The 14,242-nt window shown below is 41.7% G+C and overlaps 2 protein-coding genes across 9 annotated transcripts in view; one reads left to right on the forward strand and one right to left on the reverse strand.

Annotated features, from left to right (window-relative positions):
- Positions 1–14,242, forward strand: part of LOC131109171 (neuritin-like) — a gene marked incomplete at its 5' end in the record, with an annotated part of 27,839 nt that continues 13,597 nt past the window's right edge. Inside the window, 8 exons of the mRNA XM_058060849.1 lie at positions 1–100; positions 1,571–1,625; positions 3,333–3,508; positions 6,329–6,476; positions 7,713–10,161; positions 10,290–10,398; positions 12,032–12,096; positions 12,741–12,960. Of these exons, the coding sequence (XP_057916832.1) occupies positions 1–100; positions 1,571–1,625; positions 3,333–3,508; positions 6,329–6,476; positions 7,713–7,941 (708 nt within the window). The remainder of the gene's footprint in view (positions 101–1,570; positions 1,626–3,332; positions 3,509–6,328; positions 6,477–7,712; positions 10,162–10,289; positions 10,399–12,031; positions 12,097–12,740; positions 12,961–14,242) is intronic.
- Positions 11,587–14,242, reverse strand: part of LOC131109166 (phenylalanine--tRNA ligase, mitochondrial-like) — a 12,654-nt gene continuing 9,998 nt past the window's right edge. For 5 of the 8 annotated variants that reach the window (XM_058060842.1, XM_058060844.1, XM_058060841.1 and 2 more), the window contains exons 9-11: positions 13,370–13,530; positions 12,770–12,927; positions 11,587–11,856 (exon numbers count right to left, since the gene is read on the reverse strand). In XM_058060842.1, the coding sequence (XP_057916825.1) occupies positions 11,718–11,856; positions 12,770–12,927; positions 13,370–13,530 (458 nt within the window). In that variant the 3' untranslated portion in view covers positions 11,587–11,717. Of the gene's footprint in view, positions 11,857–12,705; positions 12,928–13,356; positions 13,531–14,242 lie in introns of those variants that run through there. The other 3 variants (XR_009120677.1, XR_009120676.1, XM_058060845.1) reach the window with 3 other exon arrangements.

The raw sequence follows: 14,242 nt of genomic DNA on the forward strand, positions 1-14,242 counted from the left end.
GGTGACCCTCACACGCCTGCTGCTGTAGGGGTCAACTTCCTGTTTGCCAGCTCCACACCAGGTCGCCACGAACCTCATTGGAATCATTCTTCCATTTCAGGTGACACGGCCATTTTCCTGCTCCATATTAAAGTAGTATAAAGCCTTAACAGTGGTGGTAGACTGCCTGTGTGAAAGGCAAAAAAGAGAAAAATAGTCAAATGTACTGTTTAGGCTCCAATGTCCGAGGACTACATATGAAATTAGCACTGTGCTATCTCTGGCATATTCGCTGCCATTTTTTATATTGGTTCTTAATGCACAGCCCCTTCCAAATAAACATAAACACATTGTAGCAATGAGTTCTTGTGATGCTACATATAAGGCACGTAAGCCCATTCAATCAGAAGATCCACAATGCTCAAGTGTTTTTTACACACTAAAAGAATACACTTAAAAAACTCTGTGTTTAGGGCAAATATTTCAGGAAGTGACATCTAAAAATGTAGAAAATTACCCTAATTTATTGATAATGACGGCCATGACAATTTACAACTACAGGGTACAGTAATGCACCGAACCTGCGTTGACTTTTTCATAAGGGAAGGAAGGGGGGCGGAACCAATTTTGTGAGGTATTGTTGTCAGTCGGTTCCAGGTGTGTACGCGTCGTAGGTTTTGGCGGTAAGTGACCCTGCTTCGTTTTTCTTTTGTTTTCACAGGTTTTAATACATTTCGGAAAGTACAGTACATTAAACACCCGTAGTGCAAACCGGTCGTGTTAAACGACTTGAACTAAATAAATAGGCGACACACATTTTTAGTAAAGTACGATGTCAACAGGTCATTATGTTGATGTCATGAATCAGCGTACGTGAATGGTTTTTGTTTTAAACTTATTTGTACACCTTATTCAAATGGAAAACAGTAACTTAATGCGAATTACACACAAAAAAGTTTTTTTCATCATCAGCATTTCATCATTTGGCAGCATGGTGTCCAAGTTTAAATTGTGTAATGCCATCTATTTTTTTTTAATTAGTTTCACACACGTACTTTTTGGGTTGTTTACATTGTTAGAATGTTGAGGTTATATTTGTTATATACAGACCTGGACACGGGAGGGCTTAGAGCTTGTATTAACATTTTGCATTGACCTACATTACTGCTGTTGTTCAGTAGGGCTTTTATCAGTAGCCATTTATGCACACTGTGTATGAGATATAATGCACTTGACCAGAAGATACAGATGACGAACGGTCAGCTTGACATACGAAGAGGAAGTACAAGGTCAAGACAAACACAACCCAATTTTAGGCTGAGTTTGCAGAAAAAGATGTAACTTGCAACCTCGTACAACATTTTTTTAACCTCGAACAGCATGATGATGATGGCTGCAGGGAGCACAGTAGCCATATTATCTAAATGTCACAAGCGACTCCCTCAGGCCCATTAAAATGAACAAAAGGCCCTTCCAAAAAGTTTATGAAAAGATGAGAAAATATCACATGACACACGTCAGCGTTTTTATAGTCAACATTTTTTCATAATGACCATCGCATTGTTTAACGTGCTTGTCCTCCTCCTTCCAGATGCTCTTCCTGCCTCCGAGCTGCCACTAGAGGGCGACAGAGACTGGCAGTCAAGGTAAACGCACGCACACGGTCAAGCCTGCTCTCCTCATTAAATAATTCGGGCTAATACGTCATCGGTTTTCTACTCTTTCCAAATGCTGCGAGGTCGTTGGTTTGAGGCCCGTGCATGACCTTTAACCTTTAACCTTATGAAACGATAACAACAGAGTTAAAAGTAGATCAAGTTTGTAAGGTGGTGGATCTGCAGTAAGATGAAAATGTTCGCATTACAATGATATTAGTTATTTGTACGATTTCTTAGGCCAACAGTATGCATAGTTGTTTTTTATTTCTGCATAAATATGTATCTAATGTATATCATTGTCATTGATAGGTATGATCATAATTATGTTGTGCCATTGTGCCTGTATACTCACCGTCCCATAGCTTACCTGAGGGAAATGCATCTTTGTTATTTCCCCTTCCTAAACAGAAACATTTTTCTCTGAAAAAGTGTGCTTGTTTACACGTTTAGAGTCGAGATTTTTGTAGCGTAAGCTCAAGGTCTAAAGTTCAATGCAAAAGGCCTTTGTTGCATTGCCTGTTGTCAGACAGCAGAGGTCACTGGTGAGGGCATCAAATGATGCACAGGATAGATTGGAAGGTCAAAATCAAAGTCAAACAATTGTCACTAAATAATCACATTAATTGACAGCACTGGAATAAAAGCATCAGAATCAACTTTATTGTCCCAAAAGTTGGATTGACTTGAAATGTCTCTCACAGCGCAGTGTGCTTTCCGTATCTTGAGGGTGTTCAGCCCACTCACCAGGAAGTCTGGTACACACCTTTAGGCCCACTGACAAGCACATGTCATATTTGAGCAAAATTGGAAAACATGGCTGCCACCAACTGCCAGTCATTGTGCATTTAACACTTTGCTGATGCCTGCATTACATAATGCTAACATGTCTTCCACAGTATTTTCAGGGGGTGTCACTATTACATGACAATACATTTGTGTTCTTGATAGATATATTTGTGTTCATGTGTAATCTGTATAGGAGGCGTGGATTTGTCAGTCTCTACCCACTCATGTTTATTCTCTTATTATTGTAAATATAGTGAAAACACGTGCAAAAAAGCATGCAATTTCAGCAGCCCCATGGTTTAAATCAAAGGTGTCCAGAATTTTATGCATTCGGGTGCTGCTTTATTTACCTTTCGTCTACTTAATGATGTGCTTTGTTTTATTGCGTTGTTTTTTTAGCATAATATGCTAAGTACTTAAATACATTGAAAGAAAAAAAATACCTATCTCGTCTTTGTGCTTGTTCAATTATTCTGATGTGATTGTTACATTTTTTTGTTTACAATGGGCCAATAAAAAGGGGACTGTGGGCTGCTGTGCCCCCCAGGCCAGATTTTGGACGGGACATTATTTAAATGCATTGATTGAGCTTTACATTTTTGTTTAATGACAACCTGCACGTCATTATAATAATAGTAGTAAAAATCATGATAACCGCCAGTGTAGTGATGATGCTTTATTTAAAAAAAAAACCTTAAATATAAATACTTTATTAGTGTATGGTTGAAGCGGCTTTTAATGAACCAGACTTGCTGTGTATGTTATAAAAAGTGTTGGAGAGGTGAATGAAGGAAGCAGGAAACACTCCAATGACGACGATGAGGAGGAGGAAGAGGAGGAGGAGTCTCTTTCTTTCTCATTCTCTCTCTCTCTCTCTTTATCTTTCTTTTCCCGCCATGCACAGAGCAGGTGCAGGAGGTGGCGGACGCGCGCGCTCGTGGATGTACTTACCTACTTGCTTGTCTTTGCGTGGAATGCACGCGTGCCTTTTCTGCGGCTGCGGCTGCTGCTGCTCGACTGCTGCTGCGTGAGTCCACCGAGGATGGGAGGAGGAAGCCTCGTCCTGGTGCTGGCGCTTCACTTTGGTGAGTGCTCAATAAAAAATGCATTTTATCTGTTATTATTCTAGTTATGTATTATTACTATCATTATTATTATTAATCATTCTACATTGTAGTTTTGTTTCACCTTGGAGGCACAGAGGCCATTCTGATTTTTTTTTCTCCAAAAAAAGAAAAATGAGAATTAGATGATGTAAATGACATTTTTTCGTTTTATTTTCACTGGTTTACATTAGCTGTGTGTGTGTGTGTGTGTGAGTGTGTGCGCGTGTTTGTGCGCGCCCGCGCGCATGTGTGTGCCAACAAGGGGGATCCCCACCCCCCACCATCCCCCTCTTCCTCCTTCCCGCACTTCATTTGTGCCAAAGTGACATTTTGCTACTGTGTGCGCGCGCAACACCGAGGCCACACCAACCTCAATTATAATTATATTATTAGTAATAGTATTATTAATAACGCAAACAATAATTCACTTTTATTATTTATGAAAGACGCATAAATAGAGAAAAGGGTGCATCGAAAAACGATGATGTCATTTGCAGCCGTGCACGAGCGCTCCCCCTCTCACGCGCGATACAAAAATAGATGCAAGTGAAAAGTGTGTGTGCACGCGCGCGCGTGTATACACTCACGACCCGGGCTACGTCTAATACGTGTAAAATCATCGTCGTTCTTGTTCATTGCATAACGCTCCTGTGTGCGTGTGAACGGTCGTGCACGTGTAGATATATATACATACATACATTCATACATATACATATATATATATTAGTGTTTTGTCTTTGCCATGCTTCTGCATCGTGCACTCAGTTAGCAATTCGTGTCTTTTTTTTTAACAATTGGGCACATTTTCTGGCCGTTATTATGAGGAGTTAAACTAGCGTGATTGACATTTTGTTCTGTCCTTCTTGTTATTTCGTTTGAAACAAACGAAATATTTCTTCCGGCCTTTTTCTTTTTGAGCAGAATAATTTTGGTCACCTTTTTGTCGTGTGTGTGTATGTGTATGTGTATGTGTTGGTGGGTGTGTCGCACGCTCACACGCTGCTTCTGCACTGCAGGAAAGTGTGCGTGTACACGTGCGTGTGTGCGTGCGATAGAGAGGTGTGAACCATCCAAAAATGTGAGTTGAATTTGATAATAAAAAAAAACAAGAATTAATTTTAATTACATCAAAACTAAAAATGATGATAACCACAGCACACAATTAAAATCCAAGTGAACAAAAACCAACACTGTAACAGTGTTGGCTTTTTTAAACATGCAAAAACGAGTTTTGTTGAGGAAGGATATATAAAATGAATGGCCACTAATGTCAAATAAAAAAAAGAAGACAGTTGTTTTTGTTTTTTATCATCGACCAGTCAAAAAAATGACTGAAATGTGCTGCAAATAAAATTTATAATTTATGTCATAAATTATGTATCAGGTGGGGAGTAAAAAAAAACGTGCGTGGGGGTTGGTGGGGGCGTGAACATGCTGGTGTTCATATACTGCAGCTTGACTTCTACATGACGTCATTCATTCAGTCTTTACATCAAATACACATTTACGGGAAAATGTTTCTTTTAAAGCTAAAATGAAAAACAGATATGACAGATAAGTGATGCTTTTTTTGGTCAAAACATGGAATTTAAACAAAAAAGATTAAATATGCAATTGTCATTTAAATTAAATTAAAATATTAGTATATCATAAGTCTATAATATCAGACTATTACAAGCACAAGGAACGCTAAATTCTGATGGCTGATGATGCAAAGCATATCATCGCAAGATGGTGATTTGTGGACATGGCTTCATATAATTAATGATAATCCTAATCATCAATAACAATAATAATTAGATGTATATGAACAACAATATGTTTGATAACATATGGATGTGCATACAAGTCACATTTTCCTGATCGATTCATTGAGAAAATTCCCAATCCATTGTTTCATATTGTTCTCTTTAGACATGAGACTCAATGAACAGCGCCTCTGCTGGTTGCAACCAAGTAGTGCACGCCATTCTGCTTCTATTGCTTAAAGGAGCCATTAAGTCTGACATATTTGACAAAATGTATACATTAAACACGAGCATAAGCCTTTTTTTGTTAGTTTTAAGGCCTTCTGGCGAGAGTAGGTGTATATTGATCTCCACGTCTTTAAGTCATAAATGGACATTGTTTAATCATAAATATTATTTTACGCATCGGTGCACATTACGGCGCTGACTTTTACTGCCTGCAGCAGCCAGAATTGGCCTTTTGATCATCAAAAATGCACAGGAGTGAGAGGCCCATCATAGATCAATTCTATTTAACAGGAGCTCTCTGCCACACTGTCATAGATTGTTTATACAGTATACGCAAGGAGGTGCTCACTTGCACATTTTCTACAGCTTGATACTCCTGCAGTGACTGCGGAAATTGATTATTTGAATGTAAAGGCGTTACTCATCACATGTAGATAGCGTAAATGCTTCAATTATCGCAGCAGAGAGGGCAGGTATTAATTGGTGAGGTGAAAACTCAGATGTAACAATTTTGTTAATAAAACTAATAATAATTTGGAGTGCACAACTGTATGTGATGTGTGTCAATTTCTATTGTATTTTATGAACAAAAAGATAAACGACAGGACACAATTATATGTACCGTATGTATGCGTGTTTTCATGGATACAATGTAATTAGTGAACTCAATGAGTTACCGTGCTATTTTTTACAGCCCTAATTCATATTGATACAACACCAATAAGCTACAATAGGAGGTTGCCTACAGCCACAGCGGTTCATGCCAGTGTACACATGTTTTGACACGTGTTGTATTTTTATTCTTTTATTTGTCCCCCGCCAGTGTGGCTGCTGCACTCGGTGCTGGTAAGCTCCGCCCACTGCGACGCAGTCTTCAAAGGGTTCTCGGACTGTCTGCTGCAACTGGGAGACAACATGGCCAACTACCCTCAAGACCTGGACGAGCAGCAGAACCTGCACAGGATCTGCACGTACGACACACACACACACGCATTTGAGATCACAACCCTTTATGGGAATATATGACTGACTCTAGTGACCGAGGAGTGTAGGCTCTTCCTTCTAGCTTCGAGACACGCCCACTTCCACCTCTTGTGGGGAAAAAGTGCTCCTGCCACTTTTACAAATAAAAGAAAATAACAGCGTGTTTTTTACGATACAAAAAATCGAATTGGACATTTTGGAAGGTGGAGTTTTTTAACATGCATTTTATTAACGACAATTAAGACTGAGAGACTACCGCCATGTTCTTGTCGCAGCAGCAGATGGCACACACACACACGCACACATGCATGCACACACACACACAATTGTTTAATTCAGTGACAGCTCCATCACAGCAGTGAGGGGGCGTGGCAGGTGGGCCTACTTAATACGTCTCCTCTCTCACACATACACACGTACGTGTGTTAATTGGTAGGAGATGTAGTGCGGACACGCTGGGTTCAGCAGGTCAACATCAATAAAAGAGCAGATTGGAAGATTGGATTAGACCCCACGTGCACGCTTCACTGAGCTGACGGAGTGGCCCGCGCTGGGCGGAGCCTGAGCAGAAGATTAGCAAAGTGCACAAGCTAGAAAAAGGATGCTGGAAGATTCTGCATGCATGGTGAATAAAAACACTTATGTTCAAAGTCATCACCTTTTTTCTCACGCTCAGCTAGATAAATGTTAACTAGTTGCACTCACTAGAAGTCTCGGCATCGCGATAAGGTAGCTAGCCGTACATAGACTAGCTAGCTCGACAAGCCAACCAGCAAATTAATTAAGTTTTACAGTAGATATAAGTCGAGTCACATAGCTAATTGAGATAGATAAGTCGGCTCACTAGCATGCTACGGTGGCTAACGAGCAAACAGTGGATGACTACATAAGATGACTGATAATGTACGTAGCTAGCTATTATATAAATACAGTAGACCACCGAGCATGAGAACCTGTTAAGGTAGCGAGCTAGTGTGATAGCCTAACAAGCTAATTTCAATTAGTAAGGTAGCTAGCTCGCCATCTTGACATGCTAACTAGCAGGCAGACAGATGTTTAGATGGATAAATTCGTAGGTGGATAGAATTAGATGAGCGATCCTGACATTCTAACTAGCAAAGGCTAACTAGTGCTTAGAATAACTGGTTTGATTAACTAGCTAAGATTATAGATGATGATGTCTGATTAATGTTGCTAACAATGGTTGTGTTGTGTTTGTGTAGCTACTGGGACGACTTCCACTCCTGTGCCAGCACAGCATTGGCCGACTGTCAGGAGGGCGCCACCGACCTTTGGGAGAAACTCAAGAAGGAATCTCGTAATTTGGATTTTCGCGGGAGTTTGTTTGAACTGTGCGGCGGGGGCAACAGCGCCCCCAGGTGGGGGGCGACCGGGGGCCTGGGGGCATTACTGGCGGCGCTGCCCAGTGTGCTGACGTGGTTGGCCCTTTAAGACTAACAAAAACAACACTCTGGAAAAGAAGGACAAAAAAGAAAAACAAAATCAATAAAAACTGCAAAGTAGAACAAGATGGATTCACTTTGCCCTCAAGTTTGCCTTCCTGGCGCATCGGTCAATCGCCACATCAGGACAATCCACTACAACACTTTGAGGAATTCCAAAAGTATTCCAGGCAAACAGGAACGTTTGCTCATGGAGGTCTCTGTGATAATGGCGGGTAACCGCTGGCACCAGTGCAGATCGAGCGGAACATTGGGGTCCATTCAAAGACACCGTGCTGAACGCGACCATCCGTATGGCGCTAAAAGAAAAAGAAAACAAGCAAGCAAGCCGCATCACACCAGATTTAGCTTTTTGCACCAAATTGTGGACCCCTGCAACATGACTTGCAAGGCTCAGTATTTGACTTTTAGCAGCTAGCTTGCAAACTTGCAAGCTGATTTTTTTGTTTGTTTGTGGTGGCAGAAAGGAAGTGAGCGTTCAGCCTGTGGAAGGATGTCGACCTGCATGATGTCGCTTCTTAACACTTTTCAGGAAATGAGCACAAACGCCAAAGTGTTAGCTAATTGCTAACTAGCAGTGCAAATCTACCAGGTGAAGCATAGCAATCCAGCCCGCTGCTAACATAAGCTGTGCTTATGCTCACATTCAGATGAGTCAGTGTATAAATACAAAATGTTAGCTTACACTAAATGATAACGCTATCATTTTAGCAGCTAACAGTGGTGAGCTGTGCCTAAATGTTGACATTAGCAGCTTGGACAAGGGTTAGCATGTTAAGACATCAAACATCAGCCCACCGAAAGAGTTTATCTAGCAAGACTTTGTTTTGAAATCTCTTTTAGAGTATCTGCTTTCAGGGTTAGGTCATGCGTGGCACAGATGCTGAGTTTTTTTTTTTTTTTTCTACAACGTTGTGCTCCTTTCCTGAAACCCTTGAGAAGTTTTCTTTGGATGTAAGTAGTAACATTAGCGTTAGCGTTGTGTTGTAAACGCAGCAAAAAAAACAAAAAACACAGAGCAATACAACGACGTCAAGGCCAGTGTAGTAGCTCCAAAAAACGCCAATAAGATTCCATCAATCAATCCATAATAAATAGTGACAAGACTGTTGTGTTGGACTAAAAGACGTCATTGATGAATAATAATAATAATAACTTCTATGTCTTTGTTTGTTTGCTCGCAACTTTACCGATCATTCCACAAATTATTCTGAAGAATTTATGTACATTTAATAAGAGAAAAAAGGTCTATTATAGAAACTTTTAACACTCCATTGATACAGATGATAGAACTATATATAAAAGATTGACAACATGATTTAGTGCTAAATAAAAGAATTTCATGTTTGAAAGGAAGTGTGTAACATCAGTGTTTTTTTTCATGTCTCTCTCTCTCTCTCTCTCTCTCTCTCACACACACACACACACACTTGCATTCATTATTAATGAGGGAGAGTCCCTGAGCTGCTACTGCTGCTGCACACTCACTTGGTATTGATGGAAAGATGATGATGGTGAAGGAGAGGGACTCAGATGCTCAAACATCAAACAGAAATTACTTTGTGTGTGTATATGTGTGTATATATATGTGTATATATATATATAGCACAAGTGGTCAAATATTTAATTACAAATATCGTAACATGGTGTCACATAAAGATGTAACATTTCCTTTTTACTTACAGAGGAGGAATGCATTTTAATTGATCAATTAGTATAATGTGTATAATAAGAGAAATAGTTTAGGATGTATAGACATCCTTTAATCTATGAACATAACCTTCATTTAGCCATTTTGGGTGTTTTTCGGGTATTTTTTTACAGGCTTGAAAAAGATGTAAATAGAATAGTGTAAAAATATGGTTACTATTACATATTTGTGATTGACAATGTCATGCCAGAAAGTTATTCATGGATTGAGGAACTACATATTACATCGTGGAGAAGGCTACTTTAAAATCTCATCTTAGTATTTTGTCTTCTGATTCTGTTTATTTCTTTGCATGTATTATATATTCAAACAACAACACGACTATGTGCGGAGCAAAAGGGCGCAGACTAATTCCTGGAAAATCTGGAGAGGGAAGGAATGAATAATTGAAGAAGCAATTAAGGCCTGCAGGAGAAGAAAGACCAGCTCATTCAAAATTCATGCTGCAAATCCCGCGAGACTTTGGATGGCATTCGCCGCCACGCCCAGACAGTGCACGTGAGTAGACAAAACATGCTAAGTGTTCATTAAATGTACTTTAAAGGTGTTGATTGCTGTTTGGCTTTTTTATTTTCTACGTTTTCTATCTTTTTAACACTTAACCTGACGCTGAATGGACGTCTTAGCTTCAGATAAACCACATGCGAGCCCCGAGGACGACAAACGCTTCAAAATAGCTTGAAATTGAGGTCGTGACTGTTGGCGATGTCCAAGTGGATCAAAGAAGCGGGTCAGGTCAGCGCTTCTGATTTACTTCAAACAAGACACGAACACTACAAAAATACATTGATACGTTGATCACATGACATCACAACATCGCTTTTTAGCAACTTTAAATCGGGACACAAAACGCAGTCAATCAATGCCAGCGTCAAAGTGGGCGTGGCCTCAGATCAAAATCTAGGTTATTTTCGGAACTAAATTAGGACGCAAAAACTTCATCTTGTTTGCTTTCCGCCTCGCTCGGAACCTTCAAAGTGGGTCGCTACTAAAAATAAGATCCAAGCAGCCTGTCACGGCGCTCTGGACATAAAGCTGAAGTCCAACTGTCAACAAGCTCGGGCTTTTCCGGACCCTTCTTCCTGTCATTTTCTGATTAGGAAGAACCAACGAGCAAGCTAGCAGGAACTAGCTAAACATGCTTGGACGCATGACCGGGAATACAACATAAGCCCCGCCCCTTTCAGCACCAAAATTATCAGGGGTGAGCAAAGTGCAGCCCGGGAGGCATTTTTGGCCCGTAGCCTTTTAAAAAATTGGCCCTCAGCTTATTGTAAAAATATATTACCACTCAAAAGTTTGGAAACATTTGGAAAACATTGTTATCATAAGACAGAGACTTCCTTTTGGCTTCCTTTTAGCTTGGAATATATTGATATATATTGGATTGCTTTTAGCTAGGGATTTAGCTAGCTGATAATGCCTTTGCTACATTAGCCGCTGCTTGACTGCTAATCACATTGTGAGCCTCGAAAATTCACCAATTCACCACCGTTTGTTCCTAAATGCCCTATTAAAACTTATTAACATGCTCTGCCAGTGAGACATTTTACATGGCATGTTTTGCAAGGTGCAAAATGTATATCACTCTCAACGACGACAGTTAAGTTCCAGATGGCAGACATGATTGTTTTGGGTTTGGCTGCCTGCGCGGTGTGAAGGAAAGTGGGCGAGAGATGCTCATGACAGGCTGCAGCATGCAGCCAGAGGTGATTGGCTTTTGTGATGGACGTTGAAAGGCATTCATCAGCATATACCAATCACATGCTTTTTCACAGAAATCGGTCAGTTTTGAACAGTGGCCATCCATCGGAGTGTACCACTTCTCTCACTGTAAAAGTTTGACTGTCGGTGGGACCTTGTTACTATGACAACCAAACCAGCGGGTAGTCACAAGACGCTACAGGACATTTTTTCTGTATTTTATTTTTTATTTTAAAAAAGCACATCACAACAGTATAATATCAACATCCGACTTAAAGCATTCACACCCAGCTGATTCCATATCTACCGTGAGGGCGCCTAATGGCGTACCTAATATTAAAGTGCCCAGCTCAGTATCGACCCTCCACGCCCAATTCGCTCTCAGCGCTGCGCTCGATCCTCTGGTGGACCAGACCGACTTCCTGTTGACTCAGTGTACGCTCCGTGTGGCGGTAGACAATGCGGAAGCAGAGACTCCGCCTCCCACTCCTGCCAGACAAAACACAGGATAAAATGATCCGGACTTGCTTCTTACTGACAGAGCTCTCAATTATTCAACGTGGTTGTGTAGCAAATGTCACAAGCAAGAAGACAAGTGAATGCTTTTCATGTGATAGACTGTGTCCTCCTTCAATAATTCATGTATCCATTATCCGGTCCACAGGTGAAGATCAATACCGGGACACCTGTACACTACACACACAGAGTCAAAGCTTCCACCGAAACCAAGTAGGTGTGTGTGAAGGGTGTGGGTATGTGACTGGCGTTTGTCATCACAGTGAATAATTCACGTGACATTTTCCCTGTCTGCTAATTGCTCGTTAAGAGCTCCACTTGACCTTTAACGAGCCTTTCAAGCGCTTCTGGTCGTCACGGCGCCCCGCACAGAACAGCTAACAACTTCCTGTCCCGACAGGAACTCCAAACTCCTGCATGTGTATGTGTGTGTGTCAGGAAGTACTTCTTCCTGTGTTAAAAGCCTAATTTCTGGAAGGTTCCATCCATCCTGTGCAATGTGAGCCGTGTCGGTGTCAAAAGTTCTGAGCAAAGTGGTTCTGATGGGGACCCAAGAGGATCCGTGGCGGTGTCGCATAACAGCCAATGGGAGATAATGGCTCGTTAACGTTGCACAAATGTGCACTTAGCCTGAGCCGTAATGTCATAAATTAATCTAATGTAATGACACACCCTCCCTCTCCCCTCCTCCTTTGGCCACGCCTACTTTGAATGATTGATGAGCAAGAGGAAGTTGTCCTCTTTGCCTCTCCCCCCAACAACAACTACAATACACATAAATATATTGTTTCTTTAAATGTCAACACTTTTTCTAAATGTCACCTCCTCACTTGTCTCCTACATCCTTCTTCCTCCAGCACTCCGCAGTGTGTGTGTGCGCGCTCACTTGGGGTGCGTGAAGTCATCCACCAGCGAGACCTTCTCCACCAGGTCCCCAGCGACGGAGCGCACCAGCTCATAGAAGTCGTTGGCATCGAAGACACGCTCGTCCGCGGGCAGCCAGAAGGAGATGTCATTGTGCAGGGGGGGATATTTGCTGAGTGCCTTGGGACAAACAGGAAGTGGAGGACAAAGATGGTGAGAAAATGGACATATGATTTTCTGATGTGTTTACTTCCTGTCACAAAGCATCTAATGGGATTGCTTTGAAAGCCACCAAAGGGATTTATTGTCATGGTATTTAATTCTATGATGTGTGGTGGTAATACATCAACCGTCTTTCTAAAACCTCCTCGGTATGCGTGTGTGTGTGTGTGTGTGTATCTGTTTACACACACACAGCAGCAGCTCCACTTGATTAGGTGTGTATCACGGACCATCCAGACTTTAATGGGCAAAAGTGGAGAGGTGCAGCCCAGGAGAGGTGCACTGACCCTGGGCAGGAGATGAGCCATGATCCCACTGGAGCCTCCAAGGAAACTACTTCATCAATAGCCCCCTCCTCCATCCCTCTATGGATGTGCCTCCTCTTACATGTCTTTGCTACCTGGAAGTGGACAGCCTTGTGTATGTCGTCCACTTGGAATTGCGTGAGGAAGCGCTCATCTTGGCTCCAGAAGATCCGGATGTCGGGGATGTTGTAGAGAACCATGGCCAGCCTCTCCAGGCCTAGTCCGAACGCCCAGCCCAGCTTGTTGTCGGCACCGGCTAGAACCACACAAGATGACACCATTGGTAAAGTATAAGGGTCATAGGTTGGCATTATCAAGCTACACAAACAGGAAGGGCCTCATCACTTGTATCCAATGAGGAACAGAGAAATGTGCTTTCTATGCTAATGAGCGGCGAGGGGGTCGACGGGTCCAACAAGACGGAATAAATCTTCACTTCATGAGAAAGCAATCAGAGTGTGACTGCTCATCAGTCTTCATCGCCCCCGCCTCCACAGCAGCTCTTCATGTCAAACTGACGTCTTTCCTAATATCTATCAATAAGAACTTCTCCATATCCGGTTAGAGCGCCGTTTAATAATCATAAAAAAAGAGTGGTTGGTCTGCTAATTAGATTTGCGGTGAGTAAATGTATGCATTGCTGCATAGCGATTAAGCTCTATGATTACATAGATGGCCATGACACCAAACACTGCTCTTAATTAGACACACACACACACAAGCAGACAAGATGTGTTGTCCGCCATGTTTTTTTCCTCCACCTTCCTCTTCCCTAACATCATCGCTTCCAAGAAGAAAACACTACAACAAAGATATTTCTATACCTCCATCAGGTCACTTCAGGGTACACGAAGGAGTTCCATTCCTTCACCCGCACACATCCACATCCCACTCACATCCATCACTATTAGCAGACCTTGAATGGACTATTGGCAGGCTCCTCCCCCCTGCTCAAACTTGATTTATGA

This window comes from Doryrhamphus excisus, chromosome 21, assembly GCF_030265055.1.
Source record: "Doryrhamphus excisus isolate RoL2022-K1 chromosome 21, RoL_Dexc_1.0, whole genome shotgun sequence".
NCBI lineage: Eukaryota > Metazoa > Chordata > Actinopteri > Syngnathiformes > Syngnathidae > Doryrhamphus > Doryrhamphus excisus.